At 45.2% G+C, this 25,244-nt stretch overlaps 3 protein-coding genes across 3 annotated transcripts; all 3 read right to left on the reverse strand.

Annotated features, from left to right (window-relative positions):
- Nucleotides 1–1,278: 1,278 nt before the first annotated feature.
- Nucleotides 1,279–2,235, reverse strand: LOC139107719 (uncharacterized). The gene has a single exon (XM_070665533.1). The coding sequence runs from the start codon at nucleotides 2,233–2,235 to the stop codon at nucleotides 1,279–1,281; it is 957 nt and encodes a 318-aa protein (XP_070521634.1).
- Nucleotides 2,236–5,857: 3,622 nt separating this feature from the next.
- LOC139107720 (uncharacterized) lies at nucleotides 5,858–6,448 on the reverse strand. Its single transcript, XM_070665534.1, has one exon. It carries the CDS (start codon nucleotides 6,446–6,448, stop codon nucleotides 5,858–5,860), a length of 591 nt encoding a protein of 196 aa, XP_070521635.1.
- Nucleotides 6,449–10,682: 4,234 nt separating this feature from the next.
- LOC139107721 (uncharacterized) lies at nucleotides 10,683–12,790 on the reverse strand. The gene has a single exon (XM_070665535.1). The coding sequence runs from the start codon at nucleotides 12,651–12,653 to the stop codon at nucleotides 10,683–10,685; it is 1,971 nt and encodes a 656-aa protein (XP_070521636.1). The 5' UTR covers nucleotides 12,654–12,790.
- Between the last annotated feature and the right edge of the window lie 12,454 nt (nucleotides 12,791–25,244).

Genomic DNA, 25,244 nt, shown 5'->3' on the forward strand with positions numbered 1-25,244 from the left:
ATATAAATTACGTCAAATTAGATAAGATACTCATTGCAATATGTATAATACAAAAATATAATGGTTCTCATAATGTGCGTTATGCATAATTTTAAATACGGTCCTCATAATGTACGAAAGTCGGTAAAGGTTGGGGAAAAAATAATCCATTATTTTTTTACTATACGGTTTTAGTGACATATATCACGTAATGTATTAATCGTCTAGCGTCATGTTCATACTTTTTAGAAGTGGCATTCCGTACTAAAGAAAAGTTTTTCAAAAGTTTTGTGGTTAGTCGACTTTGTTGTAATTTACAGCGTGAGAATGATGGACGGCAATAAGGAGAAAATTCGCTATATTTTACAATTTTTCTTTGATAAAAGTGAAAACGTGAGCCAGGTGGTTAAAATTGTAAATGATGTTTATGGTCTTTTTACTGTGACAGTTAATTATGCGCAATTTTGGTTTCGTCGATTCCGTTGCGGTAATTTCGACGTTAAAGACGCACCTCGCATAGAAAGGCCCGTATTTAAAAACAGCGATAAAATTATGGAAATGTTCGAAGTAGACCGCCATATTAGCAGTCGCAACATCGCTCAAGAACTAAAGATCGATCATAAAATAGTATTAAATCATTTACATAAAGCTGGATTTCGGAAAAAGCTTCATGTTTGGGTGCCGCATTTATTTACAATACGTGTGGCACTCAAACATCATGCTTTTTCCGGAATTCAGCTTTATGTAAATGATTTATTTATTTATTTATTTTTTTTTTACAATATGAAAACCTATTACATTTTTATATTCTACATATTGCAATAAATATTTTATCTAATTTGCCGTAATTTATATACACAATTGTCTATCTTTCGTTTTCTCTTACGCTGTTTATCTGTTTCACAACTAACTGTGCTGTCTTAGCCGAGGCGACGAAGCGAAGCGACTGACGAAAATATTACTCCTAGCTCCGAAAATAAAATATCAAAAGCGAGAAAATTCCGCCTAGAACCGGTTTCGTCTAGCGTCAACTCGGGCTCGCGCTTCGATCTATTCATCAATCATCCCGCGAAACAAATAACAATGACAAATACGCGACGATAATTTCGTGAAATATATTGGTTGGTAGATGATTCCGCACATCCCGCCCGCCTCGCCTGTAAGTGCAGGCGACGCTGATCAGAAGGTACAAATTACAATTTTCGGCAAGTCTCTTGATACGTCTACCTCTAACAAAATCAATGAGAAGAGAAAAAGAAATAAAAAATAAAGAATGGAATATAACACGACTCCGAAATGTCACAGCTTTTGATCGTCCACCGGATCTGCTGTTGCGCGGGCCACGCTAAGTCGTCCTGCGTTCAAAGAGCTGCAGTCCGTCTCGGAAGAGGAAGAGAGTAACACCAGCTTGACGATTGGGCGCGTCAACTCTGACGAGGCCGTCCTCAGCTTTACCACGCGCGTTAGTCCATCCTCGCCGGGGAACATCTGGATAACACGGCCCAAGGGCCATCGAGTAGGCGGCGTCGTTTCGCTCCTAATTAAGCAGAGTCGTCCCACCTGAAACGCGTCCGTCACCTGTCTCCACTTAGGCCTGGACAAAAGAGAGAGCATGTAATCTCGCGTCCAGCGTTCCCAGAAATGGTCGCGCATTCTCTGAACTAACTGCCAGCGACTCAACGCGTTAGTCGATATATCCACTAGCGACGGCTCCGGAACGGCATTGAGCGGGCCTCCCATCAAAAAATAACCCGGCGTCAGGGCCGCCAAGTCCTCAGGGTCATCCGAGAGAGCCGCTAAAAGTCTCGAGTTGAGGCAGGCTTTGATCTGGGCTAGTAGCGTGGCCATCTCCTCGTAAGTAAGTGTCGTCTCGCCCATAACTCGCCGAAGATGGTGCTTGCACGCCTTTACGGCGGCCTCCCATATTCCACCAAAGTGGGAGGCCGCAGGGGGATTAAATCGCCAACGTACCCGAAGGTTCGCGAGCTTATCGGCGATTAATTTAAATTCTCGGCTGTGGGCCGCGAATAACTGACGCAACTCAGCATCCGCACCGACAAAGTTTGTGCCGCAGTCACTTCTAAGCTCCGAACAAAGCCCGCGGCGCGACGTAAATCGACGAAAAGCGGCGAGGAACGCGCTCGCTGAATAATCAGTTACCGCGTCAAGGTGCACAGCTATCGTACTCAGGCAGACGAAGACGACCACGAACGACTTGTAAGATTTATGTCCTCGTTCAGGTGATGTCCTCAGCATTATGGGCCCCGCATAATCGACGCCGATAAACAGAAAGGGTCGAGAGGGGGAGACCCGTTCGCCCGGTAGGTCCCCCATGAGCTGTCGAGGTACGGCCGCCCGCCATCTAACGCAACGAACACACCAATAAATGTGATTTCGGACCATCATGCGCCCCCGACGAATCCAGAACCGCTGACGCAGCAACCCCAAGATCTGCTGCGCCCCCCGTGCAACGTTCTCCTATGACAAGCATCTATAATTAAGGCAGAAAATAAAAAATCGTGTGGAAGAATAATGGAGTGTCTGTTATCGTAGGGTACGGACGCACGCCGCACCCGCCCTTCTACTCTCAGGAGGTCGTCCTTGCTCAACAGAGGCGTCAGATGGATCAGCAAATTCCTCTTCGGTAACCCTCCACCTTCTCGGAGCGCATCTAGTTCCCGACGGAACCTCGAGGCCTGCACCGCCTTTATCCAGCGCATTTCAGCCTTCGCTATCTCGTCAGCCGTCAGGTACGCGACTACAGTAGATGAACTTCTTCCTCCGACAGCATTTCTCCGTTCTCGGCGAGCCCAGCGCAGGCACCACGCAGTAACCCGCAGCAACCGCACCAAGGAGGCACCTCGACAGAGGGTAAAGATTCTCGTCCTCCGCCGTCAATTTGCCGACCACCATTCGCGCACGCTGCTCCGTTTTATCTTCCAGTGTCGGCGCTTCCAGCGGAAGCCGCCAGGCCCCAACCGACTGAGAGAGCCACTCCGGCCCCCGCCACTACAGTTCATGGTCCTCAAGGTCGCCAGGAGTCAGCCCCCTCGATGCGCAATCGACGCATCGAGAATAACATATCAAAAATAATCCGCCGGATTACTGACTCCTGGGAGGTGACGCCAATAAGCGCCAGGCACCAACCTCTGGATCTCGGCCACGCGGTTAGCGACGTACGTCTTTCAACGTGTCGGATGACTTTGGATCCAGTGAAGTGTCACCGTTGAGTCCGTCCAGAGGTGAATTGAAGCGCTCTCCATTGCCAAATTCGTCACGACATGACGAACGAGTTGCGCCAGCAACGCAGCAGCACACAGCTCTAGTCTCGGTAACGAAACCTGCTTCAGGAGGGCGACCCTAGTCTTGGCTATAAGTAAAGACACAGTTGACCCCCTCCCCCCCCGATCGTGTCCGGGAGCCCTCAGATAGACGACCGCCGCAAAGGCTCGCTCGGATGCGTCGGCAAACTCGTGTAGCTCCTGTAGAGTCCCGAGTAATCCTCGATCGGTCCAGCGCAGGATTCTTATGCTTCCGAGAGAGACGAGTTCCTTCCTGAAACCACGCCACAACCGAGTCTCAGATTCCGGAAGTGGTGCGTCCCAGTCCAGACTCAACTGCCAAGCAGCCTGCATTAATATTTTCGCACGTACAACGACGGGGGCCAGCCATCCCAACGGATCAAACAGACGGGCAGTCTCGGACAGGACGCTTTTCTTCGTCACCGGAAGATCTCAAGCGGCAACACCTTGAAGGCAAAGTCGTCCGTCCCCGGGTACCACAGCAAGCCTAGTATCGAGTGAGCCTCGCCAGACAACCATGTCCGTGGATCGCCTGCCAGTCTCTCGTCCTCCGGTACATCTTCAAGTATTTGCGGCTCGTTCGACGACCACTTCCTGAGAGAAAAGCCGCCCGCCCTGCATAATTTACTCAATTCTCTTTGTAAAGCCCGGGCAGTCTGTTTACTCTCAGCCCCCGTGAGCACGTCGTCCATGTAGACATCCCGCTTGAGCACAGTAGCACCGTTCGGAAACCATGTCTCTTCATCTTTAGCCAACTGTCGTAAAGATCGCATCGCGAGATACGGCGCACAAGCCAGCCCATAAGTTACCGTCTTTAACGCGTACTCCCGACCATTCCACACGATACGTTGTAAGTAGCGATCCTCCGGATGAACGAGTACCTGCCGAAACATCTTCTCGACATCGGCCGAAATTACGAATCTATGCAACCTCCAGCGCAGTATTACATTCGACAAGGCTGGTAGTAAGTTTACTCCGGGTAGTAAGTATTTATTTAGACTCTCCCCTGCAGTATTCTCGAACGAGCCGTTGAAGACGACCCTGAGTCGCGTGAGCGAGCTAGACTCCTTCACACGCCATAATGAGGAAGATAACAAGCTCAGCGGCCGTCCGCCTTGGAGCTTTCCTCCATATGAGACAGCTGCTCATACTGCTCCATAAACTCTCTATATGCCAGCTCAAAATCGTGGTCCCGCGAAAATCGCCGTTCCACCTGAGCCAGTGTCCGCCAGGCAGCTCGGCGAGTGAAGGATAAGTCCGGCAACGTCGCAGTTACCGGGAATCGCACTATGTAATGTCCCGCATCGTCGCGCACATGCGTGCGTACAAAGAGCTCCTCGCATTGCTTCTCGGCGTCAACGGGAGAGGAGTCTTTGGCATTTCCTCCTGCTCCCAAAATCCGCCTACCACGGACAAAAGCGGGTCGGCCACGCACGACAAGTGCACAACCACGTCTTCAGGATATCTTACGCTCGCCTGTCCCGAAACTACCCAACCGAAAAGGGTCTTCTGAGCGATCGGTTTGCGGGCGGCCCCCTCCTCAGTCCGGGCATCACGATTTTGGCCAATACCCCGTCAAAAATCAGATTGATCGGATCATCGCGCGAGAAAGTCGGGTCCACCAGCTCCAATCCCCTCAGGTGCGCCCAATTAGACTCTCGAGGAACCGTCTTGTTAATGCACGACGTTAGACGCGGCAGAATAAACGCGTTCACCTGTATCGAAGCGTCCTTCATCCGTGAATAGATATTAAGATCGACGCGACCCCGCACACAGCCCGCTCTGGCTACGCCAATTCCCAAAATCTTCGTGGAAGCCGGCTTCCTCGGCAATTTCAGTCTCTGAACAAGAGCCTCAGTCACAAGAGACACTTCCAACCCTTGATCAATCATTGCTCGGGCCTCGACCCTTTCATCCCAACAATCCGTAACCAGCACGCGGGCGGTGGCGAGTATAACCGATGATCTCTTCTCCCGCGTATTACCCGCGACGCGAACTGCATTCGTCTTCTCAGCCGCCTCGACGCTTCCGCGCGACACGTCATGCAGTGAGAAGTGATGTCTTTTGGAGCACACCGAGCAAGTCTTCTTCGAAGCGCACGAGGCCACCATATGCTTACCTGGACAATTGAAGCACAAATTGCCTTCACTCACCCTACGTCGCCGTTTCGCCGGGGATGCCTTACGATATTCCTCACAAAACATAATAAAATGAGCACCGTCACACACCGGACAGCGTCCTCCTCTGACATTTTCCTTCTTCTTTGTGGTATGTACACGAGCAGTTGCACGGGCCGGTTTCCGTCCCCGAGAGGCAGTCGCTCCAGATCCTGTAGGCTGCAACGCCTCCAGAGCCTGCATCCTCCTCTCCAGGAAGACCTTGACATCCGCGTAGCACGGGGGGTCCGTAGAATCGCTCACCCTTTTTTCCCACTCGCGTCTCGTTTGTCCATCAAAGAGCTCGCCGTGGAGGTCACACAATGATACACTTTCCGCAGTTCCGTCACGGATTCTTCTTTCAATCTCTACAGCGCCAGAAATTTAGCAAGACAAGCACGAACCAGTAATCTTTTATTTTTATAATGTTCTTCCAACGCCTCCCATCTTATAATTCTCCGACATGGTAGTTAGGCCCTTCACAAGCGACTCTGCCTGACCCTTGAGACTCAGCTTCAAGTAGTGAAATCTCTTTACATCGCTTAAACCCGTCTCCTTCACAATAATGCTCTCGAACAAATCTCTAAAAGCGGGCCAATCCTCGTAATTTCCAGTAAACTGCGGCAACTGGATTTTTGGCAAAATAGCCCGAGGGGAGGCGCGGACAGGACCAGAATCACGGGGAACAGAAAGTACTGCGGATCGTTCACGTTTCATATCCAGCAGCTCAGCACGTTGGTGGGCATAGATATTCTTCGCTTGCCCCAAATAATCTTGTTTATAGTAATCGCTCTTAATAAGCGCCTCGCCATGACCATCTCGTAATGCATCGTGCTGTCGTTCGAACTTAGCCAATTTTTCTTCGAGTAACTTCAATAATGTACCGATCAAGGACGGAGTAATCTTCGCGGCTCCGTTCTTCTTCAAGTTTTTGACAGTACAGCTAATACGGCCGGCTAGATCGACCTGAGCTGCAATAAGTAACTCCATCTCTTCGAACTTTGTGTCCATTTTCAACGCAATCTTTGATTTCGGAGTAATTATGCTCACTCGCAAAATCCGACTCGAAGGACCAAAAAAATGTAATCACGTCACCGAGCGTCGCGTGATTTCTTATGTCTCGCTCTTATTTTCTCGGAGGTAAGGCAGATAACGCAGAGTTTTCCTTTTTAGGAAATATATTTCAGTTCAACTAATACAAAAAAAATCACAAAAAAAATAGTCATCGAATAGATGCGACGGTACGCCGAAGGATTCCAAAAAAAAAAACAAAAAGAGAAATTAACGTCAAAAAAAATTAGATACGGCGGTACGCCGGAATATTCCCTTTCGTAATTACGCGACGAGCAATCGTATAATTTTCGTAGCTATTAACTGTGCTGTCTTAGCCGAGGCAACGAAGCGAAGCGACTGACGAAAATATTACTCCGAGCTCCAAAAATGAAATATCAACAGCGAGAAAATTCCGCTTAGAACCGGTTTCGTTTAGCGTCAACTCGGGCTCGCGCTTCGATCTATTCATCGATCATTCTGCAAAACAAATAACAATGACAAATACGCGACGATAATTTCGTGAAATATATTGGTCGGTAGATGATTCCGCACATATATATATATATATATATATATATATATATATATATATATATATATATATATACATATAGCTATGTGAACCGTCTACAGTGAGGACCGTCACAAAACATAGATATTTCTGCATACATAGATATACATCGACATGTAGATGAGTGTATCGATACAATTTTTTATATATACTTCAATTTTTTTCAAGATATTAAACATTTTTATTATCGTATACTAATAGTACATTATGAGAACCAACATTTTGTTTTTTAATAACAAAATTGTATGCTTTAAATTAAAGTGTTTATACAGGGTGTCTTGTCTTAAGTGTACACCACTGTGGATTTAGAAAGTTATTGGAAATATAAGTTAAAAAATCCTATATTATTTTGGAAAATTCTCAACCATTATTAAGAAAAAAATTAAAATGTTTGAAATGTTTAAGCGTAAGAGCGACAAAGAAGCTGCGCGTCAGTGAACGCGACAGGCGAATGGTTAGGAATGGCGCCGTCGACAATTGTCTATTACACCACGCGTTGACTTTTCCCATCCTCACCTCACAATTTTCGCGCGGGGTTTAATCCCCGTTCTCTCCCTAAGACCCACCCGCTCTCACCAGCCGCGCCCGACTCATTACATGCTCCGCGCCAATTCGTCAAAATTCAGTAATTTTTTACTCGGTAACGGTTACGAATTTTACGAAATGATATCTGACTTTTTGATTTGTATTCCCAATATCTATCTACAATTACCGGAAACAAAACCTTACATCAAACACTCGGTATAACAAAATCTTAAAGCTGCGTTCAAGGAAGGGCATATATGCGCATTTGCCTTCAACGTACGCGACGTTCACTGTGACATATACGTGCATATGTGCTTTATAGAATGTAACTTAAAATAGCGTTACATAAACTATGTATACTAATTGTATAAAAATATAAATAATTTTATTTAAGAGTCTCATATATTTTATTTGTTTAACATTTTACTTTACTGTATATTCCTGAATATAAAATGCAGCAAATTAAATGAGACAGTTATTGCGATGTACAGAATTTAAGAATGTAATAGGTCCTCATAATGTGCGTTATGCATAATTTTAAATACGGTCCTCATAATGTACGAAAGTTGGTATATACATTAAGAAGGACGAAATATTACAATGCATATGTTACGTCCAGGCCGTTGATTATCAAAGATAGGAGGTAAGGATGAGGTAGGTCTGGGTAACTTGACCTTATAATCTCGAGATACACAGTAAATAGTGTACTCGAGATACCGCTCACACCAAAAGCTACGACAAGAGTCAATGTCCCGAGAGACAATGTGACGTCTTATCTAAGCTGCGTGATCGGTGGCCGCTAATTTTGATAAAGCGATACAAGTATCACCTGTTATCAGGGATGGGGCCGGTGCGACTTACAACTAAAATAATTCGAGAAGGCAGATTTACAAAAAAAACAAACAAAATATATTTCTTAAAATTACAGTAAAATGCGTATACAAGTTTAATTAATTATTATTCACAAGGATGACTTTAAGGAACAGGAGGAGAAAAAAATGTAGGCAGGTGTGATTCAGGGATAATAAAAGGAGTTTGATGTTCGGGATGATAGACAAAAATGACAGGATCGTTGTTGGAAAGGTTATATTCTGTTTTAAAAGCTGGAGGAGGGAAGGATTGAGGTTCAGGAGTTTCTTGAGGTGGGTGAGGGTATTTGTCGGCTACTTGGTCGAGGAAATGTCTGTAACTGGAATTAGGAAGAGAAGCAAATGGAGAAGAAAAGGAATGAGAAAAACTCGGGAGAGGAACAGGATGAGGATTATTCGAAGCAAACGAGGGGAGTCGGTGAGGTGACGCGATCGGGGATGGCGAAAACGATGGGCCTTGGGCCTCGCAATAATCCGCGTACAATCGAAGCTCGGGATAACAGATTTTACAGTTGTAGCTTCCGCCGCATGGCATCGGAAGTTTTCTTTTTAACTCGGTAAGCAAATAGTTGTATTTCGACGTATTCTCGTCAGAATCAGCGGAAGTGCGTGGGCAAGTTCGGCTCACTATAAATGAGCGGATCGATTTAATAATAACTTCACGGAAAATTGAAGAAAAATGAGAATCAGACTTACTACTTGGGCAGATTATTAAACAAGCGAAGTTTTAGCGTCAAACGTTCCTCTGGCGGAGCGATGGATTCGTGATTCCGGTGGAAGTCCGGCGGATTTGAGCAGCTCGTGAATCGGGTGGTTAGAGCGGCTACGGATCGGCTGATTCTTCCTTCTGGTTTGTTTAAGCACTCACGAATCGCGGTTAAAGTAACGGCAGGTGTCAAGAGACTTTTTAGAATGTACAATGTTCCGCCCGCTCGCGCTTTTTATATGATTGAAAAGGGCGTTGTTTACGAGTGCCGTGCGCACCGCTTATCATAGGGCAGTCTGATTCACTTTTCCGAATTTTCCGTTGTTATGACTCTTTTCTTAAAAACAATGTACTTGACCTTTCATTTTATCGTTAGTCATCCTTGTGAATTAGAATGTTCTAGAAAGAAAGAAATTAAAAGGGCGTGGACGTAACACCCCCGGCCTTAGACAAATGCTGAGGTTTGAAAGCTCTGCATTTGCAAGATGGAAAAAATGAGTGGGTTAATTTCTTTCTTTCACGAACAATTTAAGAGCTAATTTAAAATTATCGGTTGCCCTTCGTTCCAGATAAAACATTTCTTATCGGAAAGTAAATATATATTTTTTTTTGAATGGAGAGCACACATATCCGTTTTATCTGAAAGGAATGCTGGTTTCTTATCTATTTATAATTGAATATATATATATGTATATATGTATATAATATTTAAATGCTAGGGTAGCAAGTTCCAATTATTTGGAAGGTGTCTTGCCCGAATCCGAGCCGGATTATTGTTTCCTTGAGGTCATCAATTGCCGCCTCACTTTTGTGCTCGATCCTGAAGGTGATGGCTGCGCTGGTCTCATGTAGGTGACGGCGGATTTTTATCCATCCTACTAATCCCTTGAGGTAGGCTTTGGATACTATTTTGGCTCGGTCGGACCACTCGTGTTCTTCGTTCAGTGGTCGCAGGTAGGCGAGGCCGCAGGGGATGGCTTGCCAACGGAGTTGGCAGAAACGATCCTCCAGGAGGTATACCTCGAAGAATGGGACCTTGATGGTCCGGCCCCAATCCCGCAGGGCGACGTATACCGTCTTGTCGATGGTGTAGAGGATCTCTCCCCGTCTCCATATATGTTCTTCCTTTACCGCCACCACTGTGTTGTCATGGATTCGATCGGGCGGAATGTGCATGAACTTGCTCTTCCTTTCCATTCTTCTGGTTAGATCTTCCGTCAGTTCTTCTAATTCCTCCTGGCTGTTAAGTAGTTGTACCCAGAAGAGCGTGGGGGAGCTGACCTTAATTATCCGGGCCTTGAGTTCACTTCTGGTCAATGCCTTGGTATTGATGTGTTCAATTCTCGACTCGGTACTCATTTTCTGAAGATGTGATGAGGTTAGTTAGTAAAATTAGTTGGATTTTTATTTATAGGAAAAGGGAGAAAAGAAAAATTTTATTGGTTTTATTTATATTATTATTATTTTTTTTTTGAAAAAATTTTTTTTTATTATTTTTTTATTTTTATTATTATTATTTTTTTATTCTTTTAATTCGAACGTATATGTTGCTGTTTTTTCTACTGGTATTGTTGGATAAACTTTTGGATGTAAATTTTCCATTTCTAGATGATTCTGGGTGAACGTTGTTTCTGGATCCTGTTTAGGAGCGCTGGCCTTTTCGTATTTGTTCCTTCCTTTTCCCAGATGTAGTAGTAGGTTGGTTATAGAATCCCAGATTGCTCCTATCAAGTAGATTGACCATCCGTAAACCGTGTGTAAGGCATAGCCATGTACGAGAGTATCTATTAATAGTTTGATTGCTCTGCAAGTAAGATATATTCCCATTAATCCTGCGCTGATATTGCCAAAAATTAAGAATTTGCTCCAAAACTTTTGCCAAGTTGATATTGCGATTCTTTCTATTGATGCTTTGTCAATTAAATTAGAGATTGAGCCTCCTTGGATTAATGTTGGTTCGCCCATGATTCCTCGTGCAAGAGTGTTAAGAATGGCTGGTCGTTCGGCCGGAAACATTATGTGATTTTTCAAATCATCTAAATCTGTTTGTGTGTATATTCCGCTCGTGGCTAATGATCCTGGGCTCACATATTTCCAAGTCGGTCTTGTCATTGGTTTCATGACTGTAGGTCGCACTGATTCTACTGGTCTTGGCAAAAATTTATACCACGAGTTATCTAATCTGAACATTGCTGGAGCCAAAGGATTACAGTTTATTTGAGTCCCCTGTTGTAATAGTATATGTGTTTGTGGTGTTAGGAAATAAGTTTCGTTCCCTCTTATTACTGGAAGTTGATCATAACATTCCTCTGTACTTGCAATTTTTACTTCCGTGGGTACACATTTTATAATGTGAATTACTTCTCCTGTTGATACGGCCATGTATCCTGGTCCTTTCATGAAGTGAAAAGCGAAAATATCTGGTGATTGTGTTGCTATTGCTAAAGAATTTCTTAATAATTGTAATTCTAATCTGCATTGTTCTAATATTACATTTCTGTATAATAAATTAAATTGCTGTCGTACATGCCTTTCTACATAAACGAATTTTGAATTAACATATGTAAATAAATCGTAGGATGCCGAGGATCTGTAATTTTTAAATATGTATCCATTTGGATCTGTTAAAAATATTACTAATTTCGGGTGTTCGGTCTGCGTTAATGTAAATCCGCAGCTTGTATATTCGCCTGTCCTGGTTAAAGCGAATACTATATCTCTTTGATTTATGGTATATACGATCTGAGGTGGTTCCACGTTATAATCAGTTATGCTTTCGGCGATCCCTCTGTATAAAAGACTGTATCCTCGTAGATTGCAAGTGTCGCCCGGCTGGGGTTCCCAGAAGGTATTACCTCCTTCCATATCGGTGCAACGTGTAGCTTTTAATTCGCATACAACTCCGGATCTTAATAGCACTTGATTAGAATTTAGTCGGATGTTTGCAGAATAATCTTGTAGCGTTATCTTGATAGTGCTTAATACGATGACTTGCTCCCATGTTCCATAAGGATCGGAGTAGGCGGCTCCGGAACAGGCTCCGTCGTTGTCCACACTTCCGGCCAGGACCACAGGACGGCTTGCGGTAGCATTCGGTTTTAATCCGGTTATTAGTGTGTTGCCAATTGTAAATGTTCCATCCAGATGCATATGTTGACATACTTCTCTTGAGACTTCGTGTATGTATGAATATTTTCCATTATGTACTTCCATGGTGTGCGAAAACATTCCGCATTTTTTAATCATCCTGTCTATTTCCACTTTGCATTGTATAACTTTCACACTTGTAAAATCGTCTATTTGAAGTAGCTGTAGATAAACTTGTGTAGTGTTTATTGAGACGGTCGGAATGTCACATTCTTCTAAGTCGATAAGAGATAGTGTTGTTAGATTAGCTGCTGCTGAGCCACAATCATATCCTATTATCCCGTGGGTGGAAGAGATCGATATTGTTAGTAACAAGAGTATAATTAGTTTGCGGTAATGGTCCATCTGAAAAATTTAATTGGTTAGTGATTTTTAATATGTGAAATTCTTAAACGATTAGGATGCACAATTCGGCTATTTTTATTGATTTTAATTTTTATGTTATTTCTGTTTAAAATTTCCATAATTTCATGAGGTCCAGAATAATGATCACCGAATTTGCCAGGTTTCGGACCTTTTAGCATGAATACGAAATCACCGGGTTTAAAAGTTTGCGTATTTAATTTTTTATCGTAATATTTCTTTGATTTATTCTTTGCTTCGATTACGTTTTCTCGCGCATTTCCTTGTATAGTATGTAATTGAGTGACGAGGTCTATTAGATATTCGTCGTAGTTAGCCAGCTTATCTTCTGGTCCCAGTGGTTCGTTTGATGGAATTCTGGCAATTTTTCCGAATACTAATTCGTATGGTGTATGTTTAGTGGCTTCGTGCACGCTTGTATTATAATTAAATATCGCGAGACTTATCCACTTATCCCACTGATTTTGGTTATTCGCGTATTGTTTTAAATATTCCCCCAGAGCGTGATGAGATCTTTCCAATGAGCCATTTGATTGCGGGTGAAATGCTGTAGTACGGAATTTGCGAATTCTGAATATTTTGGCAACTTTTTTCATTAATTCACTTATAAAATTTCTGCCTTGATCCGTTAGAATTGCTTTTGGAGCTCCCATTATACAGATGAATTGATTTACAAATGCTTCTGCTATTGTTTCGGAAGTTTGATCCGACAATGGTATTCCCATGCAAAATTTAGTTAATTGATCTTGCATTGTTAATATGTATTCATTTCCCCTTTCCGTTTTCGGCAAAGGTCCCACGATATCCATGGCTACCTTATCAAAAGATGATCCTGGTGTATCGGTAATCATCATTGGTTGTTTAGTTTTCACTCTCACTAATTTTTTTAGTTGACACTGTAAACACTGCTGTATGAATTTCTGGATATCTGTTTTTAAATTCTCCCAATAATATTTATGTTTTATTCTGTTATATGTTTTCGTTACTCCACGATGTCCTCCTGTCGGTGAACAATGCGTTTCACTTATTATTACTGTGCGTAAATCGGCTGGTGGATATTTAATTAACCCATTGCAAATTATTATTTTAGTCGTTGCTTCGATAAAAATTAATTGCAGTAGTCGTTTGATGTCGCTCCATGGCACATTATTAACAAAATCTGTTTTTGCTATGCTGATGGTTTCCAGATTGAATTCTTCGGAAATTGTTTGCAAATCTTTTATGGCATTTTTAATATGGTTTAATGTCATTGTTGGTCCTTCTCTCGATCCTTCACTGATAGGTAGAACAATGTGATAATATTTTTTGTATTTAATTATTTCAGCCTTTCCCACTGTAAGTGTTGGTATTTTTGGGAGTTCATTTCGCTCGAATAATTTTTGAGATCCAGAATCTAAAGGTTTTCCGCTAGTATCTGTAAAGTATGTCACGTTATCTTTTCTCAAGAATAGTAGGTCACGAGTATCTATAACGTTGGCTTTCCTTACGCGTATATCGGTGATAACTGGCGTTGACTTTGTTTCAGATTCGTTATCACTCTTATCCTCGTGTGTTTTACTTTCCTGGTCAGATTTTTCTTTATTTTGTTCTCTTTTAGCTGTTTGGCTCCGTGTTTGAATTCTATCTGTGACTGGAAGATTATGAGTTGACACCTCTTTTGTTATTTGAAGTGGCTGCTGTTTTTCTTCTTTTTCGAGAACAAATTCATTCTCTATTTGGTCGTCGATCGTAAAATCTTCGTTATCAGATAGATATAATTTAAAATCTTCTTCCTCGCTATCGCTGTCGGATTCTTCTAACATTTTGGCAATTATTTCTGCGTCCTTAGGATCGTTTGGATTCAAAGTTTTCTTCCGATTGATTATGTTACACGGTGTTTGTTCCACTGGATTTCTAGATAAGGCGTCGGCGTTGACATTTGTTTTTCCGGCTTTATATACAACCTCGTAGTCATATTCTGCCAGTTTTAATCTCCAACGCAGTATTCGCATATTGGCGTCTTGTGCGTTTTTAAACCATAATAAAGGCTTATGATCCGTGACTAATGTAAATTTTCGACCGTATAAGTAAGGACGAAAATGTTTTACACAGTAGACTATTGCTAGAGCTTCCTTTTCGTAAGTATCGTATTTTATTTCGTTATCACTTAATGTTCTGGAGGCATAAGCTACAGGTTGATCCTTATTGATTTCTCCTTGTGATAATATGCCTCCTATTGCGATTCCAGAAGCGTCTGTGGTTAGGATGAAAGGTTTTGAAAAATCTGGATATTGTAGCACGGGCTCTTCACAGAGTTTTTGTTTCAAGATTTTAAATGCTTCCTCTTGAATGGATGTCCATTTGAAAGCTATATCGCCTTTTAACAGATTTGTTAATGGCTTAGCTAATTTAGAAAACTCAGGTATAAATCTTCTATAGTATCCTGCTAGTCCGATAAATTGTTTTATATTTTTTGATGTTTTGGGCCGTGGAAATGATTTTACAGCTTCCAATTTCTTCGGATCTGGTTTTACTCCGTTCTTGCTAATCACATGTCCAAGATAAGTGACTTCGCTTTGTAAAAATTCGCATTTATCGGGCTGTAGTTTCAGGTTAGCATCTTCTAATCGTTTCATTAATTTCTTGAATTTTTCTTCGTGTTCTTCTAACGTAGTAGCGTAAACAACGATGTCATCCATGTATACGAATAATTCTTGTCCTTGTAACCCAGCCAATACGATATCCATTAAGCGCTGGAATGTAGCGGGAGCATTTTTTAATCCAAAAGGCATTCTAGCAAATTCGTAATGACCAAAAGGCGTTGTAAAGGCGGTTTTGTGACTATCTTCTGGTGCCATTTTTATTTGGTGAAAGCCTGAGGCTAAGTCACACACGGAAAAATATCGTGCGCCTCCTAGTTGATCTAGGATATCTGTAATGTTCGGTAATGGATATGCATCGCCAATGGTTTTTTCATTTAATGCACGGAAATCTAATACCATTCTCCATCGTTTATTTCCTTGCGAATCTTCCTTTTTCGGTACGATCCAGATAGGCGTGTTGTATGGTGATTGAGATGGCTTGACTATGCCTCCTTTTAGTAATTCTTCAACTTGTTTATTTATTTCGTCTTTATGTATCTGCGGAAATCGATACTGTCTAGTATTTATTGGTTGATCATCCGTGGTTGGAATCTGATGCTGCAGTACGTGAGTAGCGGTGAGTTGTTCCCCTGGTATGTGGAATCTTTCTTGATTTTCCGTTATGATTTTAATTATATTTTTCTTTTCTATTACATTCAAGTGATTTAAACGTAATAGTTGTATTATTTTGTCGAGTCTGTCTTCCGAATCTTTATTCGATATCGTGAAGCACTCTTGGGAACTTTGCAAGTTTTTTGCGAATTTTGAAGACAATTTATTATTATTATTAATTAAAGAAGAGGTTTGGAGATTTCTCTCTCCGGATTTTTCAGAGCCGAGCGATGTCGCTGCATCCTTCTCTCGTACTTCTTGTATATTATTTGTTTCGCGAGAGGTTTGGATACTTCCCTCTCTAGATTTTGCTGAGCCGAGCGATGTCACTGCATCCTTCTCTCGTACTTCTTGAATTTTCTTTGATTTGCGAGAGGTTTGGAGATTTCCCCCTCTGGATTTCGTGGAGCCAGGCGATGTCGTCACATCTCCAGTTTGTGTTCCTTGGATTTTTCTTGTTTTGCGAGAGGTTTGGATACTTCCCTCTCTGGAGTCTTCAAAATTTTCGGAATCGGATTCTTCGTCTTTGCAATTTACGTCGTTACTATCGGAGTCTTGCAAATTTTTGACTTCATTCCGTTGATCGATAATTTTTCGATTAATTGAACCATTATTGATAAGAGGTTCGAGGTTTAAGGTAGGCACTTGAACTTCAGTTTCTTTATCTGTAGTACTTACGATACTCAGATAAGCTTTTCCGTCAACATTTTCCGCTATCGTGTCTCCCAGACTGATTCCATCGGCTAATCTTATCTTCGGAATGTAGCCCTTTTTTATTTGTGGGTTTCCTATTCTCACGAAAAACAATGATTCCGTATGCGGAGGTACGGTAATTTTTTCTGGTGAGAAGAACGAAACGTTGGTTCCCGATATTTTTAAGTTTCCCTTCGCGTAGTCGATTTTGCTACCTGTCTGCGTAAAGAAATCGTTTCCGAGTATGCCGGCTTGTGCTATAGGAAAATCGCCAGGAACCACATGAAACGTCACTGGTATCTTGAAGAGATTTAATTTTGTTTCACCGAGAGTATAAACTGGATGCTCGTTAATTCCACTCAATTTTAACACTACACTGTGATTAACTATTTCACTCCCGGATAAAAATTGCTCTTTGACGATATTCGGCCCGGAGCCTGTGTCCAACATAAAGATCAAATCTATACCGTGTAAATTTATTTGAATTGTTGGTACATGGCTCTGTTTATCAAGATTAACAGTGACAGGCCGGACGTCGCAGAACAGCGAATTTCTTATGATCTTTGACTGGTCGAGAGGCGTGAAATCCGTTCGGTCCCCTCTGTCACGCCCGTTTTTGAGGGGCCGAGTAAGTTTCCCGCATTCATATTTTTCCGGCGATCATTATTTATTGATCTTAGTTCGCAATTTTCCAGGAGGTGTCCTTCCTTTTTACAGTACCGGCAGAATAACGAATTTTTGGATATTGAGCTCTGTCCCGTTTTAAATCGGCATTCTTTAGCATTATGCCCGTTATTATTACAAATTTGACAAACAGTTCTGAATTTGTTATCTGTGTTTTTAAATTCGTTTTGTTTTTTCCAACAATTATGAGCTGAGTGCCCGGGCTTATCGCACCACTGACAGATAACTACAGGTTTACTAGTATTTACTTTACAATTCTTAGCCGTGTGCCCGGTTTTGGTACATATTTGACAAGTCAACAGATTTTCTTTTATTAATGTTACTGGTCGATAACTTTGTGGATTACGATGCCGACATTTGTCGGCACTGTGACCGCGTTTCTTGCAAATTTGGCAAATTAAAATATCTGTTCCCGGATTTTTACAAGAAGAACTCGAGTGTCCTTCCTTTAAACAATTTTGACAATATGATTTTGCTTGTTTTTCAGAACTGTTATTTCGTAAATTATTAATTTCTTGTAATTCCCGTTCTATATTAATTGCGTTAGTTACTGTCTCGTTAATTTCCAAATTCCGCGTTATTCTTTGTTCGATTTCCGGTTTTAAACCTCTAATAAAGCATTTACACATATCTTGTTGTAAAGCTTTTCTCAATGCTTCCGTGACACCTCCCGTTTTTCGATGACATTCTAATATTTGTTTGCCGATATGTTTCAGTCGATTAGCGAACGAAACCACGTCTTCCGCATTTTTCTGATAAATACGGCCCATTTCGCCTTGTAATTGGTAAATATTTTTCGCTTCCCCGAAAACTTCTTGCAAATAATTGGTCAATTTATTGATACTACTAAATTCTTCATCTTGAATGGTGCGTCGAGCTTCGCCTACAATTCGGGTTCTAATAACCTTGGTGAATTGAGGTTCTGCTTCTGGAGGTAGCATATTTTTCGCTTCCTTACACCCTTCGATGAAATAAGATAATGACGAGCTTTTACCGTCGAAAAAAGGTACGGCTTCTACCGCGTATTTTAATGTAGCGAAGGGGTTATGATTGGTAATTATTTTTGTTTCTTTAGGAGTGGTCTGCATCGTGGATTCGGATTCGTTTCCACTTAGAATTTCGGGAATTTCGTTAATAGTAACGTGTTTAGCAGGTGGTTGAGAAGGAGTTTCGGCTATTTTACTCTCGTCAAGAGTAAAATCAATATTTTTCGCGACTGATTGAAAAGGAGTTGAAGTTGTTTTAGAACTTTGTGAACTTTCTATGGCTGTTTTATATAATTCGTCTATTACTGATTTATCGGTTTTGCTTCTCGTATTATCCGCCATAAGTCGCACTCAACATCCCGGACGAGCCCCCAAAATTTAGGTTCTGTTACGTCCAGGCCGTTGATTATCAAAGATAGGAGGTAAGGATGAGGTAGGTCTGGGTAACTTGACCTTATAATCTCGAGATACACAGTAAATAGTGTACTCGAGATACCGCTCACACCAAAAGCTACGACAAGAGTCAATGTCCCGAGAGACAATGTGACGTCTTATCTAAGCTGCGTGATCGGTGGCCGCTAATTTTGATAAAGCGATACAAGTATCACCTGTTATCAGGGATGGGGCCGGTGCGACTTACAACTAAAATAATTCGAGAAGGCAGATTTACAAAAAAAAACAAACAAAATATATTTCTTAAAATTACAGTAAAATGCGTATACAAGTTTAATTAATTATTATTCACAAGGATGACTTTAAGGAACAGGAGGAGAAAAAAATGTAGGCAGGTGTGATTCAGGGATAATAAAAGGAGTTTGATGTTCGGGATGATAGACAAAAATGACAGGATCGTTGTTGGAAAGGTTATATTCTGTTTTAAAAGCTGGAGGAGGGAAGGATTGAGGTTCAGGAGTTTCTTGAGGTGGGTGAGGGTATTTGTCGGCTACTTGGTCGAGGAAATGTCTGTAACTGGAATTAGGAAGAGAAGCAAATGGAGAAGAAAAGGAATGAGAAAAACTCGGGAGAGGAACAGGATGAGGATTATTCGAAGCAAACGAGGGGAGTCGGTGAGGCGACGCGATCGGGGATGGCGAAAACGATGGGCCTTGGGCCTCGCAATAATCCGCGTACAATCGAAGCTCGGGATAACAGATTTTACAGTTGTAGCTTCCGCCGCATGGCATCGGAAGTTTTCTTTTTAACTCGGTAAGCAAATAGTTGTATTTCGACGTATTCTCGTCAGAATCAGCGGAAGTGCGTGGGCAAGTTCGGCTCACTATAAATGAGCGGATCGATTTAATAATAAGTTCACGGAAAATTGAAGAAAAATGAGAATCAGACTTACTACTTGGGCAGATTATTAAACAAGCGAAGTTTTAGCGTCAAACGTTCCTCTGGCGGAGCGATGGATTCGTGATTCCGGTGGAAGTCCGGCGGATTTGAGCAGCTCGTGAATCGGGTGGTTAGAGCGGCTACGGATCGGCTGATTCTTCCTTCTGGTTTGTTTAAGCACTCACGAATCGCGGTTAAAGTAACGGCAGGTGTCAAGAGACTTTTTAGAATGTACAATGTTCCGCCCGCTCGCGCTTTTTATATGATTGAAAAGGGCGTTGTTTACGAGTGCCGTGCGCACCGCTTATCATAGGGCAGTCTGATTCACTTTTCCGAATTTTCCGTTGTTATGACTCTTTTCTTAAAAACAATGTACTTGACCTTTCATTTTATCGTTAGTCATCCTTGTGAATTAGAATGTTCTAGAAAGAAAGAAATTAAAAGGGCGTGGACGTAACACATATAAAATGTTACAAAGAACAACTTCAATTAACTTATAACAGATGCTTTTCGATTAAAGCGGACTAATTAATACATCTACAAACTACGCCTTTAACTGTACAAAATATGCATATAAATTTATGTATGAAATCAACATTATCAATTTAACAGCTTCTAATACGCAGGCACTATTTTTAGATGTATTATTTATGTTACGGACAAGAATGATTTATGTAAACACGCACTAGACGGCAAGAACAAGAAATATGTAACGGTGCACCCGGCGATGCACCGTTCCGGCCACGACAACGGCCGGCCGCCGGACACAACACCGTCCGGCGGGGACCCGGGGCGCGGTGCGCCCCAAACTTTATAATTGTATACGCCGGCACAGTACGGCTACGCGTAGCCGTTCCGCGGCTAAGTCCATCCGCGGACTTAGCCGAGCGTCTCCGAGCGCCGCCGAACCGCGCCGTCAACGTCGAGGCCCGTCGTTTCCGAGCGCGCCGCATCCCGGGGCCTCGGCGCCACGCGTCGGAACACGTCACGCACCCCGCTGAGCCCCGGCAACCCTGCGCCGTCACTTTTTACATATAAAAAGTCGACGCCAGGACTCAGCGGGACCGTCCTGATCCGTTCGCTCTCGAGCGAACATCCGTCCTAGAGCACGAACCACGGGGTGAAGCGAACTTCGTCTCGGCCAGGAGATCCTGGCGCTCAGCATCCTCTCCGTACGATTCTAACCGAACGCACAACTAGCTCGTGGGGTGGAGCGAACTCCGCCTCCTTCGAGGACTCTCGATCCTAGAGTTGCGCTCAGGAAAGACTCGGACGAAATAAGATCCTGTCGCACCGTCGTGATCCACGGGGTGGAGAGATCTCCGCCTCGGCCAAGGACTCTTGGCTAAACGACACCTGGCAAGGTGCATCTTGACCGCGCGCACCGCGTCCCCCGCGATCCACCGACGCATCGATACATTTCAACCACCGCATAACATACATTGTATCGCGATCCAGAGCACGACGGGCCCCGCCCGTCACACGGCCCGCGCCCCGCACCCTGTCGGTCCGCCCGGCAGGATCGACCGCGACACCGACAATCCGCGGCGTAACCGCGCCCACTTTTCCGCGCCCGCGGCCCGCGTACCGCCGGTCCTTCCGTCAACGACGGTCCCGAAATTATCGATACGCGCCGAACACCGCGCCCACGATCTCGCGCCACCCACCGCGCCTCACGTGGTGCATCCGCGACCAGCCGCGAATATCCGTGTAGCGCACGCGTTTTATCGATCCGCGATCGAAGGGCCGACGCGCCCACCGGCACATTATATCCGTCCGCCGTATATATCTTCATTGTTATCGTCATTGTACATACATCTATCGATCGGCGTCGCTTGTCTAAGCGAGCGTCGTTGTTAATCAATAAATTATACGTTGTTACTTAATCCAGTCTCGGTACATTCTCGACCTTAATCTCGAATCCTGCAATCCGACGAGCGTCCCGGGCTCGCTGGCCCGTTATTCGAGGACCACGCGGACAGGTCGTTTCATGGCGCCCGAACAGGGACCCTGGGGTCACTAGTTAACGCACCGGAATGCCCCGAGGCTGGATTTACCGACTGTCAAAAAGCGAACTTGCGACCGAACTCGAGGAACTACGGATAGACGCGACAGGCACAATCGACGAATTGAGGCACCGTCTTAGTCAATACGTGAAAAACCATCCGGACGAATATTTCACACCGCGACCCGGACCGTCCCAGGCCACGATGACTACGCCCTTAATTGAGGTGACTCAGGCCACCCCCGAGGCGATTTCCCCGCCCGTTGTAGCCGCTCCTACGCCGGTCATACACACGCGAACCGAACCGCCCGCGGAAGACCTCACAAAAATCATGGGGCAGATTCGAAAATGGGGATGTCAATTCGACGGGAAAGACCCGGCGGGATTCCTGGAACGCGTGGCCGAACTGACCGAGGTTTACGGATTCCGAGGCCGGCATTTATTGCGCGGATTGCCCGAACTTTTGCGTGGGGAAGCATTGGAGTGGTTCCGGAACCACCGCGACGAGTGGCGTACCTGGGTGGAATTTCGCGACGCGTTCCAAGAACAATTCTTACCGTACCGATACCGCGCCCAATTAAGACGCGAAATAGACGCGCGAACGCAAAAGTCCGGCGAGCCGTACCGGAAGTTCGCCACAGAAATAACCACCCTAATGCGACGTGCGGGGGGTTATACCGAGGAAATGAAACTCGAAATTCTGCTGGAGAATATGGACCCTCGGTTACGTCCTTTCATTAGTAGCGAGCATGTTCGGACCGCCGCCGAACTCGCCCGCCGGACCGCGGAAATCGAAAAGAGCCTCGACCGGCAACCGCGTACCGCCGCCCCGCGTGCCGCCGCCGCGACCAACACCGCTTACGATCGAGCCGAGTGTTGCTGGAGGTGTAAGCAACGCGGGCACACTCGGTTCGATTGTAAAAGAATACCTCGGAAATTTTGTTCACAATGCGGGAAGGACGGAATTTTGACGCGAGATTGCCACCCGGCGGGAAACGGCAATCGGACCGAGGAATCGGCGGACGCACCTCGGTCCCCGCAATAAGATACCTGCCGCGACCGCACCTGACCGTTATAATACACGGACGACCGTATGAAGCGCTTCTGGACACCGGCTCGGAAGCATCATACGTAAACGTCGACACGGCCGAAACCTTACGTCGAGCCGGTGCCCGAAGCCGAGATATCTCCGGTCGGGTGCAGCTCGCGGACGGGTCGGCGGTCGACGTAATCGAGGCGATCCGGGGAAAAATACATATCGCGGACCAGAGCTTCGACCACGAGTTCCAGGTAATCCCGACCTTGGATAGCGCCGTTCTCCTCGGGGTAGACATATGGCATCGCGCCGGATTTGCCATCCCGCCTCCCCCGCGATCTAACGAACATTTAACGTCGCGACGCCTCCACTGCGGGGGAGCCAGACGGGACGACGAGAGGGATACCGAACGAACAAAACCATTGACCGAAGCAGAACGGCTGCAATCATTTCTAGATAGCGAACTCGCGAAGTTTCAAGACGTACGCGGCCCGACGGAAAAGATCGAACACCGTTTAAAAGTCCTGACCGATACACCGATCAAGCAACGGTACCGCCCGCGTAATCCGGCAATGCAGGCGATTATCGACGAGGAGGTGGAGAAAATGCTGGCCGAGGGGGTAATCGAACCGTCAGAAAGCGGGTGGAGTTCCCCAATCGTGTTGGTTAAGAAGCGAGACGGAAAACATCGATTTTGCATCGATTTCCGACGCGTGAACGAAGTCACCGCTCGCGACGCGTATCCGCTGCCACAAATCAACGCGACGTTAGACAAATTACGGGGGGCCAAATATCTCTCAACCCTCGACTTAAAAAACGGATACTGGCAGGTACCTCTCGCCGCCGAAAGCCGGCCGGTCACCGCATTTACCGTCCCCGGACGAGGGCTCATGCAATTTCGCGTGATGCCGTTCGGGCTACATTCCGCGCCGGCCACGTTCCAACGATTACTCGATACCATCCTCGGACCCGCACTCGAACCATCCGTTTTCGTTTATCTCGACGATATCGTTATTTGTAGCTCCGATTTTGAAAGCCACTTGACCACCTTAGCCGAGGTATTTCGCCGACTACGCGACGCGCGCCTTCGCCTCAATGCCGAGAAATGCAGATTCTGCACTGAAAGTATTAAATACCTGGGGCATATAATTGACCGCCACGGAATACGGACCGATCCGGAAAAGACCGCCGCGGTGACCGACTGGCCCGTGCCCCAGAACGTGCGACAGATACGTCGTTTTCTGGGCGTCGCGTCGTGGTATCGACGGTTCATACGCGATTTCGCGACCGTAGCCGCTCCCCTCACCGCGTTGACGCGGAAACAGACCAAGTGGACGTGGGGAAGCGAGGAACACGCCGCGTTCGAACAACTAAAAACCACTTTGACATCCGCGCCGGTTCTCGCCTGTCCAGATTTTACGCGCAAATTCGTACTGCAAACCGACGCGAGTACCGCCGGCCTCGGCGCCGTCCTCACGCAGCATTTCCCAGAGGGGGAACGCGTCGTGGCATACGCCAGCCGGACGTTAAATAACGCCGAGCGCAATTATAGCGCCACCGAGCTCGAATGCCTGGCCGTCATATGGGGGATTAGGAAGATGCGCGGCTATCTCGAGGGGTACGAGTTTCTGGTGGTGACCGACCATCAGTCACTAAAGTGGCTGCAGAAACTCGAATCGCCAACCGGGCGGCTAGGACGCTGGGCATTCGAGCTGCAGCAGTATCAGTTCGAGATCCGGTACCGGAAGGGGGCATTGAACCGTGTAGCCGACGCACTCTCGCGACAGACGCACGTGGGAAGCACGACGCGACCAAAATGCCCATGGTACGAAACCCTGTGGCAAAAAGTCCGGGAACGACCGCACGAAACACCCGATGTACGGATCGAAAACGGGCGCCTATACAAACACGTGTTGCATAAGCTAGATTTCAAAGACGCACCGGCCGCCCAACAGTGGAAGGAATGCGTGCCGTCCGATAACCGTCCGAATATCATGAAAAGATACCACGACGAGCCGACCGCGGGACATCTCGGCATCGCAAAAACGATCGCCCGCATCGCGCCGTATTTCTATTGGCCCGGTATGTTTCGCGATATCGCGCGATACATTCACAAGTGCCCAGAATGCTTGGGACACAAAGTCGAACAAGCCAAACCGCCCGGGACACTCCACAGTACCGAGATTACGCGCCCCGGCCAGCAGATCGCGATCGACCTCGTAGGACCGTTACCCCGATCCTCTAAGGGACATATTTGGCTACTTAATATGCAAGACCGCTTTACGAAGTGGGTCGAGCTCCGAGCATTACGCCGCGCGACCGCGGACGTAATTAAACAGCATCTCCGCGAAGCCATTATTTTACGACACGGATGTCCGGAAGAAATCCTATCCGATAACGGCACGCAGTTCAAAGCCGAGAAAGTTACCGCGATGTTACGCGAGCTAGGGATCCGGCATAAATTCACGCCCGCCTACGCGCCGCAGTGTAACCCCGTCGAACGCGCTAACCGAACTATCAAAACCATGATCTCGCAATACGTGAAGAAAAAGCACCGAGCCTGGGACGAGTACCTCCCCGAAATTCAATTCGCGTTCAATACCG

The sequence above is a fragment of the Cardiocondyla obscurior genome, linkage group LG13 (genome assembly GCF_019399895.1).
Source record: "Cardiocondyla obscurior isolate alpha-2009 linkage group LG13, Cobs3.1, whole genome shotgun sequence".
Taxonomy (NCBI): domain Eukaryota; kingdom Metazoa; phylum Arthropoda; class Insecta; order Hymenoptera; family Formicidae; genus Cardiocondyla; species Cardiocondyla obscurior.